General features: G+C 35.8%; 1 protein-coding gene across 2 annotated transcripts in view; it reads right to left on the reverse strand.

Moving 5' to 3' along the window:
* Window positions 1-16,289, reverse strand: part of PPP4R3A (protein phosphatase 4 regulatory subunit 3A) — a 34,845-nt gene that overhangs the window by 16,377 nt on the left and 2,179 nt on the right. For both annotated transcript variants that reach the window (XM_019983467.2, XM_019983466.2), the window contains exons 2-4: window positions 7,653-7,708; window positions 4,696-4,794; window positions 610-1,227 (exon numbers count right to left, since the gene is read on the reverse strand). In XM_019983467.2, the coding sequence (XP_019839026.2) occupies window positions 610-1,227; window positions 4,696-4,794; window positions 7,653-7,708 (773 nt within the window). The remainder of the gene's footprint in view (window positions 1-609; window positions 1,228-4,695; window positions 4,795-7,652; window positions 7,709-16,289) is intronic.

Consider the following 16,289-nt stretch of genomic DNA (forward strand, 5'->3'; position numbering starts at 1 on the left):
CCTTAAGATTAGGAAGCTGAAGCTTTTAAGAGATTAAGAAAGTTGCCCAAGTCACACAGTTATTAAGTAACAGGCAGAGCTGAAACTCAAGTGCAAGTCTAACCTCCCCACACTCTCATCATTACAAAAGCATGCAGCTGTAACTTGCCAACCTCTGCTATATTCTCTTGACCCTAAAGCTAGACCTTTAATAAATAATTACCCCGGAGTTCTCCATATTTTATAGAATTTGTATTCTATATTTAATGACATATTTTTTGGCTTCTATTTTTTTCTTTCCTGTTCCAATCTATTCGGTTTTATGCCTAATTGATAGTTTAATATCCCTAAAATTCTACATTCAATTGTTTCATTAAGATCCTTTCTCTATAATTTCTTTGAGCTAGATTTTAAAAAAAATCACCTTTATCATCCCTAATCCAAACACAACCTTCTGTGTTCCGCAGTATTACATATTATAATCTCTTGCAATATCACCAAAGTAAATACCTTTAGACAAAAAATAAAATTCAACTTATGTGCCTAAAGGAACAGAAAATTTTTGCTGAAGGTAACGGGCATTTTTTTTAAGCAGAGAAAAAAAAAAAAAAAAAGAATGATCTAACTCACCTGTAACATACCAACAATTTCTACCTTATTGAAAAAAATAAAGGAGTGAAGTGTTGATAACATATTTTCTTCAAAGACTGAAGGGGTAGGGAGAACCATATCTTGTATATACTGAACTCTGTATGTCTGATGAATTTTTTGTTTCAACTCAGGATCTGATATGGGAATCACTTCTTTAAACTTGGCTGTTTTTGTTAGAAATTCCCTATGTTTTCGTGGTTGTGATAAAGCAGGATCATATTCTAAGCATCCAATGACGTCCATGATACATTCCTCAGAGAACATAACTTCAAAAAGAGCAGTTCGATTCAAGAGGAAGATGCCTTTGATAATTTCATACAAGTGGTGCAGTCCTTCAATATTTTCCAAATCCTCACACACGTGGAAAAGCTCTAAGAGCTTTTTAATATAGCCCTCATTTTCCAGTGCTAGTGCAAGTTTTTCACGACGCAGGGGAGAAGGTAAGGATGACGCCACAAGTTCTGCAATTTCCTCAAGACGACTTAATTCACAAGATGGCAATTCTAAACCTGGTGATGACATATCATCGAAACGCTCCTCTTCAGACTCATCTACAAGGTCCTGAGTGATGTCCACTGATGGGTCCTTTCCTTGAACCTATTAAACAATATTTGTAATAGCTGAAGAAGTATAATCAAAGCAAATCTAAATGATATTCTTAGATATAAGAAACGTACAACAAAACTGTAATCATGATTTTCAAGATTAGAACTTTCTTCAAACTTGACACAAATGCCTGCTTTTCTAAGCACATTTCTATAAATAATACACACTTTTAATTTTAAAGAAGGAAGTTCAAAGTTCAGAAATGTAATGAGCTTCCTCATAAATACAAGGTTTATCAACAATGGAAACATTCATCCACTAAAGTATCGGTGACTGTGACTTAAGAGTGCCCTGCAGACCCATAATAAAGAGGCCTGATGGTAAAACACCCATTCATCAACAGGCCAGGGCAAATTCCAGAAACATTCCTAGCATTATGCTATGGTACATCCATTAAACTCTTCAAAGTTTAAGTAAAATTCTAACAAATGCTGTGACCATAGAAAATATGTATCACTGTAAGCAATAAGAAAAATATTTAATATCAGTTAATTTAGAAACCAAAGGAAAAGAGCATGTACAAACTGGCTTTGGACCAAAGTGGGTCACTGATTTGGTATAAATGCTGGTTGGTAGCCCAAAAATATGATTAAGAAAAACTGAGCTGGAAACTGCACCCACATAAAAATAAAACCACACAAAAAGTAACTGCAACCTATATGTAGTAGAGCTATGCCCTAAGAATACCCGCTTATAGTTAAGTAACCAAACCATTAAGTTTTTCTTTCTACACATCCAGACCTTTACCTTTCATGATCCCCTAGAAGCTCTAAAGTTTGTCATAAATCCCAACCTTATGTCAGTGTAGGGGACTCTACTTATAAAAAATTAACTTATAAGTCTTCACAATTAAATATAATTTAAGGTAAAAGAAACTTTTTATAAAAGGTCAAAGACATATTTCAGAATGAAATGAGTTTTGCTCTCTTGGCCCTATAATCTGACACTGGCATTAAACCAGCTCAAAAGGCCAAACTGAAAGGTAAAGGAATGGAAAAAATAGGCCTCATATGAAATGACCAACAAACTTAAACTGCTTAGAATGGTTAAGAGATGTTGATGAATATCAGAAGGGAAGAAGACCTGAACTAAGTCTTGAAATATGCTGCAAGGTGACACCATCTTGACCTTAATCCAGTGGGCAGAACCACTAAAAGGAGGCCAGGCACATTCACAGCTTGTACCTGGCATGGTCTCAAGTTGGCTCTGGATTTTTGAAATTACATAAGATCTCACCACAGCTTTAGACTCCTAATATTCAAGCTATGGCTTTACCTATAGAAACATGGTAGGCATTTGATTACAAAATCAAATGAAAAGGGATTAAAGACTGTAAATGTATTGAAAATGGTATCTTCTTGAGTGAACTCGCAAATATGAAGACTGAACAGGTAATCCAAAAGGCCTGTGTTTAGGAATCTGATCTGCTTAGGGAAACAAAGTGAAACTCTTAAATATTTGACAAGTATGTTTCAGTCTTGCTTTCAGAACAGAAGCAATATGAGAATGAAAATTTTAAAAGGAAACGAGGCTAAGCTAGAAGAAAGAGCTTTCCTGGAGAAAGGATAAATCTCAGAAGTCAATCTGGATATAAAGAAAATGAGAATGTGAAGACCATAAAAGATGTGCAGTCAGGGTCATAAGTCATTGGGAAATGACATTTTGAACATGAACTATGTAACTATATCAGAAAAGAACAACAAAGTAGGCAGGATTCCCAGGAATGTTACTACAGAGAAAAGTATGTAAGTACTACTAGTGTCCCAAGAGACAATGAAGAATTTATGGTGTTACAGACTAAGGAAAAGCATAATAAAGGTCTGAGAATTTTAAAGACCCAGGCCTGACAGTAACAGACTGAGTCCAGGACTGAGTTAAATACTAGCCTAATAAAAGACTGTGTGCAGGGTGGGGCTGTTCATGTCAGAAAAGTGAAGAGGAAACAAGATTTGTGTGAATAACAGATACTTTCAGCACCACCCTGAACTCATTAATTTCATCTGTTTCTACCGGAGAACTCCAAATGACAAAATCTAGAGGAATATGCTGTAGAAACAACTGTATGGGGCAGAAAGCAAAGAAAACATGAAGAAGGCATAAATACATATATGTTAGTTTTTCACCTGTTAAGAGAAGGAAAGCAACAACTAAACAGGTTAATTTATGAAACACAACTGAGTAGAACGATATAGCAGAAATAAACTTTGCAAGTTAAGGAAAATCTGTGTCTCAAGAACACAGGCTTCTATAGTCTATTAAGGCAGTGGCTCTCAAATGTCATGGTTCACCAGTCACCTGAAGCAGGCACTGACAGACAACTGCCAAACTTGGCCCACCACCTGTTAATAAAATTTTACTGGTAAGAGAACGACATCCATTTGTCTGTCTATGACTACTTTCTCAGTACAACAGCAGAACTGAGTAGCTAAACAGTAGTTAAACAGTGTAGTCCACAAAGCCTAAAATATTTACTACCTTGCCCTTTAAACAGAGAAAATCTGATCCAGAAGGCTTATTAAAACTGGTACCTACTCATAGAGTTTCTAATTCAGCAGATCTGGGATAGAGGTCTCATAATTTGCATTTCTATCAGATCCCAGGTTATGCTCATTCTACTGGTTTAAGAATCACACCTTGAGAACCAATGAATTAAAGAATCTGCTGAAAATTATTTCTTCTCCAGATAAAATAAACGTGAGGATAGAAAAAGTGTCCTTAGGATATAATGGTCTATATGAATCTTTAATAAGAAAAAACGGCTTGAGCCACTAGAGTGCATTATCAATGACCATTCACAAAAGATTGTGGAGATGTTACCACTAGACTCAGGTACAAGAACCACTAAGGAATTCTGGAATCAACCAAGAACAAAAATGATGAGACTGAAGAGAGAGTCGAGAGTCACAAGAAGTTACTGAACAAAGATGATCAGACTTCCATTTTAAAAAAGATACTCTAGCTGGGTAGATCTGGGATGAATGCAATAAACCAAGCAAGAAATGATGGTAGCTTAATAAACCAACAGCAGTGAAAATGAAGATAAATGAATGCATTGAAGACTTAAGAGTTTAAGGACTGAATGGACAGAGAGGATGAAGGAAGGATAAACTTGTTTCTGACTTCAGCAACTGAATGGCATTTACTAAGATGAGAGAGATAGGAAAATGAACAAATCTCAGTGAGATTAAGCTCAGTTTTAGACTACTGAATTTGAGATGCTAGTAGCATTCATGGAGGACAGCTCTGAAAGGCAGGTGAATATAAAACTCTGGAGTTCAGCAAAGGTCTGGACTGGGTATACTGGTGTCAATAAATTGTGCTTTTCTATAAATCAAGTTTTCACAGACAGTACTAATCTATATGACGTGTCTCTATGCATTTTAAAGTATGAGGTATCAGCTTAAAGCACAGCAAAAAACAAAATGCTTAAAATGAAAGCATGTTGATTTTCTAAATTACCTGACATATCTTCTCCCAAATTTCATCACATCCAGCTTTTTCTTGAAAGCTGAGGGCCAAGTCATAATTTTCTGCTTCAGACCACACAATCAAAGTGTCCTTAAGAGAAAAAAAGAAGTCTGAATGATTAACCTATATTATCACAAACTACTTTAAAGTAAAAAGCAAACGAACAAAATAGGGAAATGAGAACAGTACTCATTTCTGCTTTTTGCAACACTGATATTAGTCATTTCCAATGTTCTTTTACACTTCACTTTATCCAGTCTATAAAACGAAAACAATGTTCTCCTTAAGGAAAAGCTGAACCCATATATGAAAGCCACTACAACTGCACACACCATCCAAATGTACCAAAAGATACAAACTAAAATTATGTCAGTTTGCTTGCACATTGTCACATTTTATGCTCTAGTCAAAACGCCCAAAGAGAAAGTCTTGAGTATTTTAATGACAAGGGTATGTTAGGAGGATGGGATTAATAAAATAAACACAGTTCCTCCTCCTCATTGTCAGTATCCGGTGTTCTTTACTGGGGCACTCGAGGCCCGTAACATCCTTGAAATTATTAGTTAAATTTGTAATATGTGAGCATTTATCTGGTCAGAGGTTTTTTTTTTAACTTTTACCAACATTCGGGAAGCAAGAAGCTCCTAGCACCCCCTTTATTTTTCATACTGACTTTTTTATGACAGTAAGTTTAATAAACAGTTTTTACTAAAGATACCATCTCAGCAAGACACTACAACCACAATGCCAAGACCACTTTACATTTGCTGTAGTACAGTATGTATTCTACAATATGCATGGTATAATATTTATGGGATTTAAGATATCCTTTCAAGCTTGCGTTAGCCACTTAGTTGTGTCTGACTCTTTGCAATCCCCCAGACTGTAGCCCGCCAGGCTCCCGTGTCCATGGAATTCTCCAGGCATAAATGCTGCAGTGGGTTGCCATTCCCTTCTCCAGGGAATCTTCCTGACCCAGGGATTGAACGTGGGTCTCCTGCATTGCAGGTGGATTCTTTACCATCTGAGCCAACAGGGAAGCCCTTTCAAACTTACTGACTATATAAAGAAAAATAATTCAAACTGATTAATAAGTAACTGAAAAAAGCCAAGCCAAGGTGAGTTGAGCATCTGATTGGAATGATTAAGATTCCCATATTGAAGAGGAAACCTAACTGTATTTTAAGGTATCTTAAAGGATCTATTATTTCTTATACTTTTTACTACCTTGGCAAGGACACTTTATTATACACAAACAGATCCCATGTTCAAAAATCTATCTGCTAAACTTCATATAAATTCTATTCAATCATTTAACTATCAATCATGAGGCCAATAATCTCTTACTAAACTAAAGTGATGCCAGCCAGAAGTAAATAAATGATCCTCTGACTGGGTTGTGCAGCATTACTAACAGGATAAATCTACAAGTCTTACTCAGAATTTTTAAAAGAACTCAGAGCCCTTTTTATTACCTTCAAGAACTTCTAGAGATCCCAGGCAAGCAATCTGTTCCACAGTGACTGAGTAGCTATTCAAACTCAAAATAATTTACATTACAGTGTAAATTAGTCAGTTGGGTGGCCTCCCTGAGCCTCAGTTTGTCTTTAAATGAGACAATACATACTGTTTGGAAAACTGGTAATAACATAAGATTCATTGGAAGAAGTCTAAAACCACTACATTAGTAATGAGTTTAATACAACTAGAAGCAACTGTTCTGCTACAGTGTATATTCAGAATCACCTGGAGACGTAATCAGGGCACAGCTAGAAATATGCCCTTAATGACCCATTTGACAAATTTTTAAGTTTGAAAATTTTTAGGAACTGCTCCTCTGTTTTCCTTGAAGAGCCTAATTTTCACCAAATCATCTTGCTTATCATCCAACAACCTATAGGTTAAAACATATGGATTTGTTCATTCATCCTCAAAACAGATTCAGTCTTTTCTTTTTCTAAGGATATGCTTTTACTGTTCAGCTGACTGAAACCTCAAAATGTGAATTTAAGTACTGAACATCAAAACCAAATACTGTAGCCTCCAGCCATTCCAATAGAACCTGAAAGTTTTCTTAAGAACAACAAATAGTGTTAATAGACCATTAAACCATCAAGAGAATATTTCATATTGTACCAATGCTTGTTGGACAAATAAAACATCATTAAATAAATTTAGGAGTAAATATCAAATTTCCTATATATTATGTGTGACCTCAAGCAAGTCACAACCTTTAGGCATCATCTAATGTGCAAAGTAAAACTTCCCTCTAATAGTATTTTAATGGTCAATGAAAAAGCACTTTATAATTCATTTATATAAATGTGTTAGTAATATTTTTAAAGTTATTTTATATCTGCACCTTCAGAGCAATGAGAAGACTGATAATAATTTCAGTGGCTTTGTAGAGAACTCAGTATTATCTGTGTATATTTTGAATAAATAACAATTTTGGTGATAGTGCTTGTAGGCATTGAGAGATTTACTTTCAGATATCTCTTGCACCAGAAGGGTACAAGAAAGTTTATTCAAACTGAAAGTTCTTTAAAAACTGTTACATCATTATAAGGTCCTGCTCAGGCTATGTAAGAAATCAAATTCATATTTATACTAAGTTGCTGTACAGAGATATGAATGTTCCTCCTACACTACTAGCATTCACAGCAGCAAAGAAAGGAGCTGATTATTCCACCAATGGTGACTTTTTAAATTCTCTTTAGAAGAGAAAACTGTGGTATTTTAGATGTAACTTGTGAGAAATAAGGCTCGGCTGGTCAAGTATCTGGAACTGTATTTTGGAATTAGGCAAAACATGTAATCTGCTCCAATTTTTCACTGTAAGGAATCAGATGGTAAATTTTCATTTAATCACCAAACCGAGGATAATATTCAAGATAAAGCACATCAAAAAAAAAAAAAAAAAAAGCACAACATCTTCAAAATTTTACCTGTTGTTTCTGGTATGCAGTATTTGGATTTATTTTGGATTCTAAAAGTAGAGAACCTAGGAAAGAGGGGAGAAAAAACACACATTCCATTATGTAACTGCAAAGCAGCAACACTGTATTATTCCCTTACATACACACACATTTCCTTTTTGAAGGTCTGATGCGCATACAACTTCAGTACAGGAAATATTCCTTTAAAACAATACGAATTTAAATATAATAGCCTATAACCCAAGAAATGCTCACGTCATACATGCTTACTTTTAACAAGACAAACACAATCAACTGAAGAATGAGTACTGGATGGTAACAGAGATCTAACAAACTCCCGAGCAGCAAAGGTAGTGAAATAGCACAATGTGAAGCCAGATGATCTGGGATTAAATCTCTGATATTCACCAGTATTGAGAAACGGTAAAACATGCAAATTAGCATTATAAATAAAACCTGGCTAAAATAAGAATTTACTGATAAAAGTTTGAAAACATTAGGGGTGATTCATTAACCAAGTACATCCCCAAATTGTGATTCACCTTCAGAAAATCTTATATTTTTGTTTAATACAGGAATTACCAAACTTCTCCATCTTCAAACTATCAATTTACTTCTCAGAACAAGCAAACTTGCACATATCTGTTTTTCCCCTGGCAGTATCACAGTATCATAAGACTCAGGGTATTAGACCAAGTGTTCAATTATATAAATATATACATACACACACACTTTATCATGTTCCTTTCCACCATGATTTAATCATAGGGTGAATATAGTTCCCTGTGCTATACTGTAGGACCTTGCTGTTCACTTATTTCATATGTAACAGTTAGCATCTGCTAACCCCCCACTCCTAGCCCATCCCTGCTCTCCCTTGGCAACCACAAGTCTGTTCTATTAATCCGCTTCACGGAAAAGTTCATTTGTGTCCTATTTCAGATTCCATATGTAAGTGATATCATATGGTGTTTGTCTTTCTGTTGGACTTACCTTCATTTCCCTTCTATGAACAAGCTGTTTCCATGTCTTGGCTATTGTAGACAGTGCTGCAATGAATACTAGGGTGCATATCCTTTCCAATTATAGTTTTCTCCAGTTACACGCCCAGGAGTGGGATTGCAGGATCATATGGCAACTCCATTTTTACCTTTTTTTGGGAAGAACCTCCGTATTGTCTTCAGTAGCGGCTGCACCAATTTACATTTCCACCAACCATGTAGCAGGATTCCCTTTTCTCCACACCCTCCCCAGCATTGTTTGTAGATTTTTTGATGGCCATTCTGATTGGTGCAAGGTGGTATATCTCACCGGTGTTTGTTTGCATCTCTCTAATTAGCAATGTGAGCATCTTTTCTTGTGCCGGTTGGCCATCTGTATGTCTTCACAAAGAACAAATTTTAAGACTAGATTTATACCTCTCCGCCTGGAGAGGTATAAATTGTGTTTAAGGTGGAATCAACCAAGTCCAGTTTAAAGACAAGTTCTGGCCCAAAATACTTAAGAAGCATTTTCTCTGCAGCTGTCTCTCACCCAAGGCTTTCATCTCCTATTACATTTAACAATTGTTTTATCCATTCTAAATAGTGGCCAGACACTTGAGAAACAGGTGTGCTAACATTTCCAAATTGAACTAGCTTTGCTTTAAATTCATCTACTAATTGTGATACTGTCCTTTGTTAGTAATTTACTGACCCTTCACTGCCATGTACTCATAATGGTGCTAAATGGTACTGAATATATACAGCAAAATATCAGCACTTGCCAAGTTGTGGTGACTTAATTTGCAAACACCCAATTTAAAAATGCGCAATGGTTCTGAATAGATACTTCTCCAAAGAAGATGGCAGTAACAAGAAAAGATGCTCAACATCATTATTCATTAGATAAATTAAATCAAAACCAAGAAAAGATAACCATTTCACATCACTTAGGAAGCCTATAATCAAAGACAGATAATGACAAGAGCTGGCAACCGTGTGGAGAAATTGGAACCTCAAACATTTTCTTGTGGGTATATAAAAAGGCATCTACTTAAGTTTGGCAGTTCCTCAAAATGTTAAGAGTTACCAGCAATTCCACTCCTAGGTATATACAAGAGAAATGAAAACATGCCCACACAAGTACAATATACATTCATAGGAGCATTATTCATAATAGCAAAAAAATGGAAACAATCCAAAGGTCCAAATACTGATGAATGGATAAAGTGAACTACTATTCAGCTATACAAAGGTATCAAGTTCTGATCCATGCTATAACGGATGAACCTTGAAAAGATAAGTGAAAGAAGCCAGTCACAAAGGACCACATATTTTAGGACTGTGTTTATATGAATTGTCCATAATATGCTAATTTAGTGGATCTGCAGATTAGTGGCTGCTTAGGATTGGGAGGAAGGGGGAGCAAATGGGTGCTAATGGGTACATGATTTCTTTTAGAGGACAAAATGTTCTCTTACTGTGGTGACAGGTGCATAACCCTGTGACTATACCAGAACATACTGAATTATACACTTTAAATGGATCAATTAGCTGGCATGTGAATTCTGTTACCAAAAAAACCCCTAAAGAGTAAATATTCATACTTTGGAATACCATATAGCATTGTTAATGAACCAAATGTATGTAAATGCAATAATGTATATGAATCTTACAAACAAGCCTCAGACAAATGTATATCCCATAAGTCCATTTACATAAAGTTAAAGAAGTGCCAAATATTAATCTATGGTGTTAGAAGTTAGGTTTATTGCGGGGAGGCGGGAGACAGTGACTGGAGAGAGACATGAGTCAGGCTTCCAGAGTGCTGGTTACGGAGTTTGTTTTCAAGAGAAGGGGTAAAACAACACACGGAACAGGGGCTGCACTTCAAGTTGTGATTTCAAGAAGCACGTACCTGACTTGGCAGCTGCTAAAACAAAGCACCCAGCATTGGTAAAACTGTTATTTTTTAAGAACCAGTTTCCATCCCCAGCCCCTTTTCATTTGTTTCAAAACTCTCAGTAATGTTACAGAAAGGAAAAACTAGAAAGGAAAAACCAGTTACAAATTATCTGAAGTTTGAAGTGTTCCCTCCCAAAGTGCTGGCTAAAACAAGGATAAGCACATACCAGAAGCTTCAGGTGTTACTAAGTTTTTCTCTCTCCTGGGGCATTCAAGATTCAGGGGAAGTATCTCTCCTAAAACCCATTTCAGCCATATCCCATGGTTTAGTCTAAGATACAACTTCAGGTAGTCCAGCTCTGGTCCTCAAGTACCACGCTCCCTAAGATGTTAATACGTTGTAGAGGCTGGATCATGGAAAGCAATCTTTTAATTGGGAAGCTAAGTAAGACAATAACGGAAAGACATCATGCTGACGTATGGCAGAAACCAACACAATATTGTAAAGCAATTATCCTTCAATTTAAAAAGATCCCATAAAGACATATTTCTAGTTTTATTCCTAGCCCATCTATTAGGTTCCCCACCCCCATCTCTCAGTTCCTATTGGATCAAGTTATAAGCACTTATCCAATCAACCGAAGAAGAATCAGTTGAGACACGTGCTTTCAATAATGGATAGATCCAGCATATATATCTTAATAACTGAATCACATACGCAGAACAGCCCCCCATCCGAATTTGAGAAACATATTCATCCTCTCCAATGAAATAGATGCCTTCCTTTATCCTCCAAGGGGAATTTCATTCTCACCACCCCGCTACGATACCATCTCCCCACACATGTGAAAACCTCACATATTTGAGAAAGACACTCTTACAGACAAGAGAAAGACAAGCCTAGAGAGCAAACCCCAATATCAAAACTTGAAAAAGGCTTTCCCACTTGAATGACTCAGAAGGAAATATGGAAATGCAAAAACAAGAGAGATGGATGAAGCTAAGGGGAATGCATCAATTAAACTTGTCATTGTAGAATTTATCACAGCAAAATCAACTACTCTCAGGTGAACTAAAGAACACTCCTGCACAGCAAATGCTTGCCAGTCCATCCCAAAGTTCCGATGCACCCGCAAGTCGATATTTATGCATATATATACTTCAAAAGGAGAAGGCAATGGCACCCCACTCCGGTACTCTTACTTGGAAAATCCCATGGACGGAGGAGCCTGGTGGGCTGCAATCCATGGGGTCGCTAAGAGTCGGGCACGACTGAGCGACTTCACTTTCACTTTTCACTTTCATGCATTGGAGAAGGAAATGGAAGCCCACTCCAGTGTTCTTGCCTGGAGAATCCCAGGGACGGGGGAGCCTGGTGGGCTGCCGTCTATGGAGTCGGACACGACTGAAGTGACTTAGCATAGCATACTTCAAAAAATAAAAGAGGGTCCTTAACTTTCATTTACTATTACCAAAACTGAGTATCAGCACAACCCCTTTGGAGGGTCATTTATCTTTATGAAGCTTTTAAACACATATTACTCTTTAGTCCAACAATCCTTCTAGGAAATTATCCTACATCCTCATACAAGTGCCAAGCATATGAATAAAGATGTCATTAGCAGTGTTTGTAAAGGCTAAAGAAAACTAGAAACAATGTTTGTGCCAGCTATACTCAGAGTGTGGGGATCTCAAAAGGCCTAGAAAATAAAAACTATTTTCATAATATTACTAAGAGATTAGTTGCCCTTTTCATTCATATTCTCTCAGTATGTCTACACTGATACTGTAACAGATTGAATGCAGAAGTAGCAAAGAATCCTTTAAAAAAAATTAAACTGGACATTAAAGAGATATGTAAAAATGTAAAAGAAAAGATCTTTGAAGTCTAAGCTTTAACGTGGTAAATACTGGTATTTTTTGTTTAAACATAAATAAAGCTTTTAGAGGTCCTCAGTTTTACTACATTAAAGGTATCCTAAGGGAAAAAATTTGAGAAATGCTACTGCGTCAATAATGCTATACTTTGTGAATACTATGCTGATTTTAGATGAGATAGAACTGTTTGAAAAAGTGAAAGTGTTAGTCAATTTGTATATCCTGACACAAACAGATGCCCCAAATATACTGATAAAAAGATCTATACACTCAGGAAATAGGAAGACAATGGTAAAGAAGGGGAAATGCCCACTTATAACATAACCAAGACAATCACAGGTAAAGCTGTCATGGACTGACAGCAAGAAAAAGTAACCATAAAACAGTACAACTATGAGTATAAATATTTAAGTCATTAAAAATGTTCCCTCTCTACTTCATATCTTGGGTCTCCTATAAAATAAAATGTGATAATTTCTCTAGTATCCTGTTGCAAACTCCCAACACAACCCTATCAAAACGAAACGAACACCTTCAGGGATAGGGGAGAGCAGTTAACATGCAAAAGAACTGAAACGAGAGAACGCAGAACTAGTGCCTGTAGTATGGATCCAGCTCGGGACAGCTTGTTTAATTCCCAGTTCTAATAAACATACTCATTCAATATGTGCGTGCTCAGTCACCAGGCTACTCTGTCCATGGAATCTTCCCCACAGGAATACTGGAGCCGGTTGCTATTTCCTACTCCAGGGGACTGGCCCTACCCAGGGATTGAACCTGCATCTCCTATGTATCCTGCATTACAGACAGGATTCTTTAACCACTGGGGAATAATTCATGCAAACCTTTTAAAACAGAAAGATTTTATATTAAAAAAAAATATAGGTTTTTGGCTGGGTACAGGAAAAAAAGACCCCCAAACTATCCAATCAAAGAATCAATGCACCAAGACTTAAAGTTAGAAAAAATAATAAAGCAAAGCAACCACAGGGTTGCTTTTGAGTATTAACTGAATATATAGTGCCTGACCCAGAACCTAACACATAACCAGCACTCAATACTCTCTTTTTTAATAGCAAGATCAGAATATCATTTCCCTGGCATCACTTTATTTCTGAATAGTAGAAAAATTAGTATTGATAACAATGATCTAGAAACACATTATAAACAAAAGACTAAGCATCACAGGCTCATTGTACTGTTTAAGAAAAACATTCTAGTATACAATATTTAGGGAGCATTCCATAATAATTGTTGAGACTTTTAAATCTTCTGTTATACAGTTTAATTTAGCTGGAAAATTCACTTGTTCAAAAGGTACCAAAAGGAATTAATATAAGACCAAAAATCTCACCTGGATAGGAGATTAGTGTAATGCTTTAAACCTATAGTAGATTTGTATTCCAGGTCCCTCCCACTCAATTTTGTGGACTACAAAGACACTTAAAAACAAAAATGAAAGCTCAGGAAAAACACTCTGTAGTGTTACATTAAGAGGTTTCACACGTCTGTCAGCCTTCAAAACTCTCCACCCCAGTTATACACAACGTAGCCCATGCCCTGAACTCAAAAGTTATCACATGCAACAGATGATAACTAAAGGCTTGACTATCCTAAGCCTATTAATTTTCCATAATGCAGGACTACACAAGAGAAAAAGTGCATTTAAATCATGTTTTCAAAGTGAAATAGTTCTCCCACTGGGCTCTTCGTGGTAGCTAAATTTTGAAATGCTTATTGTTGCAAGATCATATACTACCTTATTGATTTATAAGAACAACACAGAAAATGCTGATTCTCTGTTCATTTCTCACCACAGCAGCCAAAACAAAACAGACTTTCCTACCCAAAGTGTTGACCTCTTCTCCTATTTATAGTGTATATAAATAGGAGAAGAGGCAGGTCTACTATAACCAAGTTCTATCAAGAGGTAGAAGCAGAAGATTCCAGTTTTCACCAGTAGCTAGCAGTACTACCCTGAACAAAACATTTCTTTTGTCCCATTTCTTCAGGCCTCAAGTAACAGTGAAAATTAAATCTTTTAAACTCTGAACAAGTCAGAATTAAAACTATTAACGTAAATTAATTAAAACTATTAAATATTAATAAAATTTATTGATTTTATTAATAAAAATTAATCAAACTATTGTAAATAAACATTAAAACTATTGTATGTAAAAAAACATAACTTAAAGTAAAAAACATAAGAACACTATTCTTGATAATTGGCAAGTAATCCAGAATAAAGAGTACTGATGTGATTTTATGTTCAAATACATCCTTCAGTACGTGAAGAAATTCCAATTTATCAATTCTAAAATTGGTAGGAGGTGGTAAAAATCATAATGGAAAAAAGGAATGATTTGAACAAAATGAGAGAGTAAGCAACAAGCTAATAGGTACAGCATAAACTGGAAGAAAATACACTAAATAATCTTTACTGAAGATGGAACCTTACAAGTACACGGCTATGATAAAGCCTGAGAAATTAGGTAATCTTTGTTTTTAAAAAAGGATACATTTCAACAACCTATTTTGCTAGTAGGAACCTACTGAATTGCAAATCAGAAAATGGGCTCAGTAGCTAGTGGGACATCTCTCCTCCAAGGCAAAGTGAGCTACAGAATTGTCAAGCCAACTCAGCTTCCAGAATGCAATCCAGACACGGACTGACGGAAGACACAAGTACTTCCATTCAAAAACTGCCTTCTTGATCTTCAGGTAAGTCTATAAGCTCCTCTAACAAGATAAATGACTCATATGGAAAACCAGAAATAACTTTCCATAAAAAGAAAATTCTGAATTATCCCGTATGGCAAATGAGGGAAACACACAATGGATAACCCAAGCTAGCAGCCAATGTGAAAATTCCCACATGTGGCTTGGAGACAAACTACAACTTTAAATACCGTCAGGCTAAACATTTGTCTTCATTTCCTTTGAAATAAAACTTGGGTCTAAGTATAAAGCAGCAAATGCAAGTAGACAATAATATGGGTGTTTCAAACACACTGTAAACAGTTAATGATATTAATTAAATAATTGATAATACAAGTTTCAAGTCATAGTCTAGAAATCTCATTCAATCTGATACCTCTCCACGACCTCAGTTTGAACACTGATCTTCCTTGCTTTTTTATTAACCTAGCTATGTGATCTTTGGTTCTTTAGCTTCTCTAGGCCTCAGTTTCCCAATCTGTATATATGGCTAAAAATAGTACCTACGTCAGAAAACACCAGAAGATACAAGTGGCACACAGCAGACACTCAGTAAATTTTGACTATTATTCCTATTTGGAGTTTTCCTGTTAGAAAAAAGAATAATCAAAAGCAAAAATTATTTATAAAGTATTCACAAATATCTTGGAATTTTCTAAGCCTACTCTTGGATTTAGTTTTCCTAATAACTTATAAATTGAACATGGCACAGTTAATTTTTTTAGCTCTTTCCCTAACAGATAAAAATGGGGGGGAAAAAAAAGATTCTTATTGTGTTAAACGAGTATGATTCCCTATGATAATATGACAATGGGACTTAATGCTTTAAAGTACTTTAAACAAAGGACTTTGTATGAGTACAATTAAACACAGGATGTGAAGTTACCTCTTATTTTAAATTATTATGAGATTTCAAAGAATTCATCTCGAATCTACACATGCTTGCATCTTAAGTTAACCAAACCCATAAAGCCTATACTTTCCAACTTATCACATAAAAAGTTTTCCAAACAAAAACATAGAACATAGAGTAGCTGGTTATTATATGATAGTCATATACCAAAGTAAACTAACACTTCACATTCAAACTTGTATTTTAAGAGGCAAGTAACATAGGCCTCAGAAAAATATACCCAATGAATTCAAAACCCTTTAAACGCCTCCA

The sequence above is a fragment of the Bos indicus genome, chromosome 21, assembly GCF_029378745.1.
Source record: "Bos indicus isolate NIAB-ARS_2022 breed Sahiwal x Tharparkar chromosome 21, NIAB-ARS_B.indTharparkar_mat_pri_1.0, whole genome shotgun sequence".
NCBI classification, from domain to species: domain Eukaryota; kingdom Metazoa; phylum Chordata; class Mammalia; order Artiodactyla; family Bovidae; genus Bos; species Bos indicus.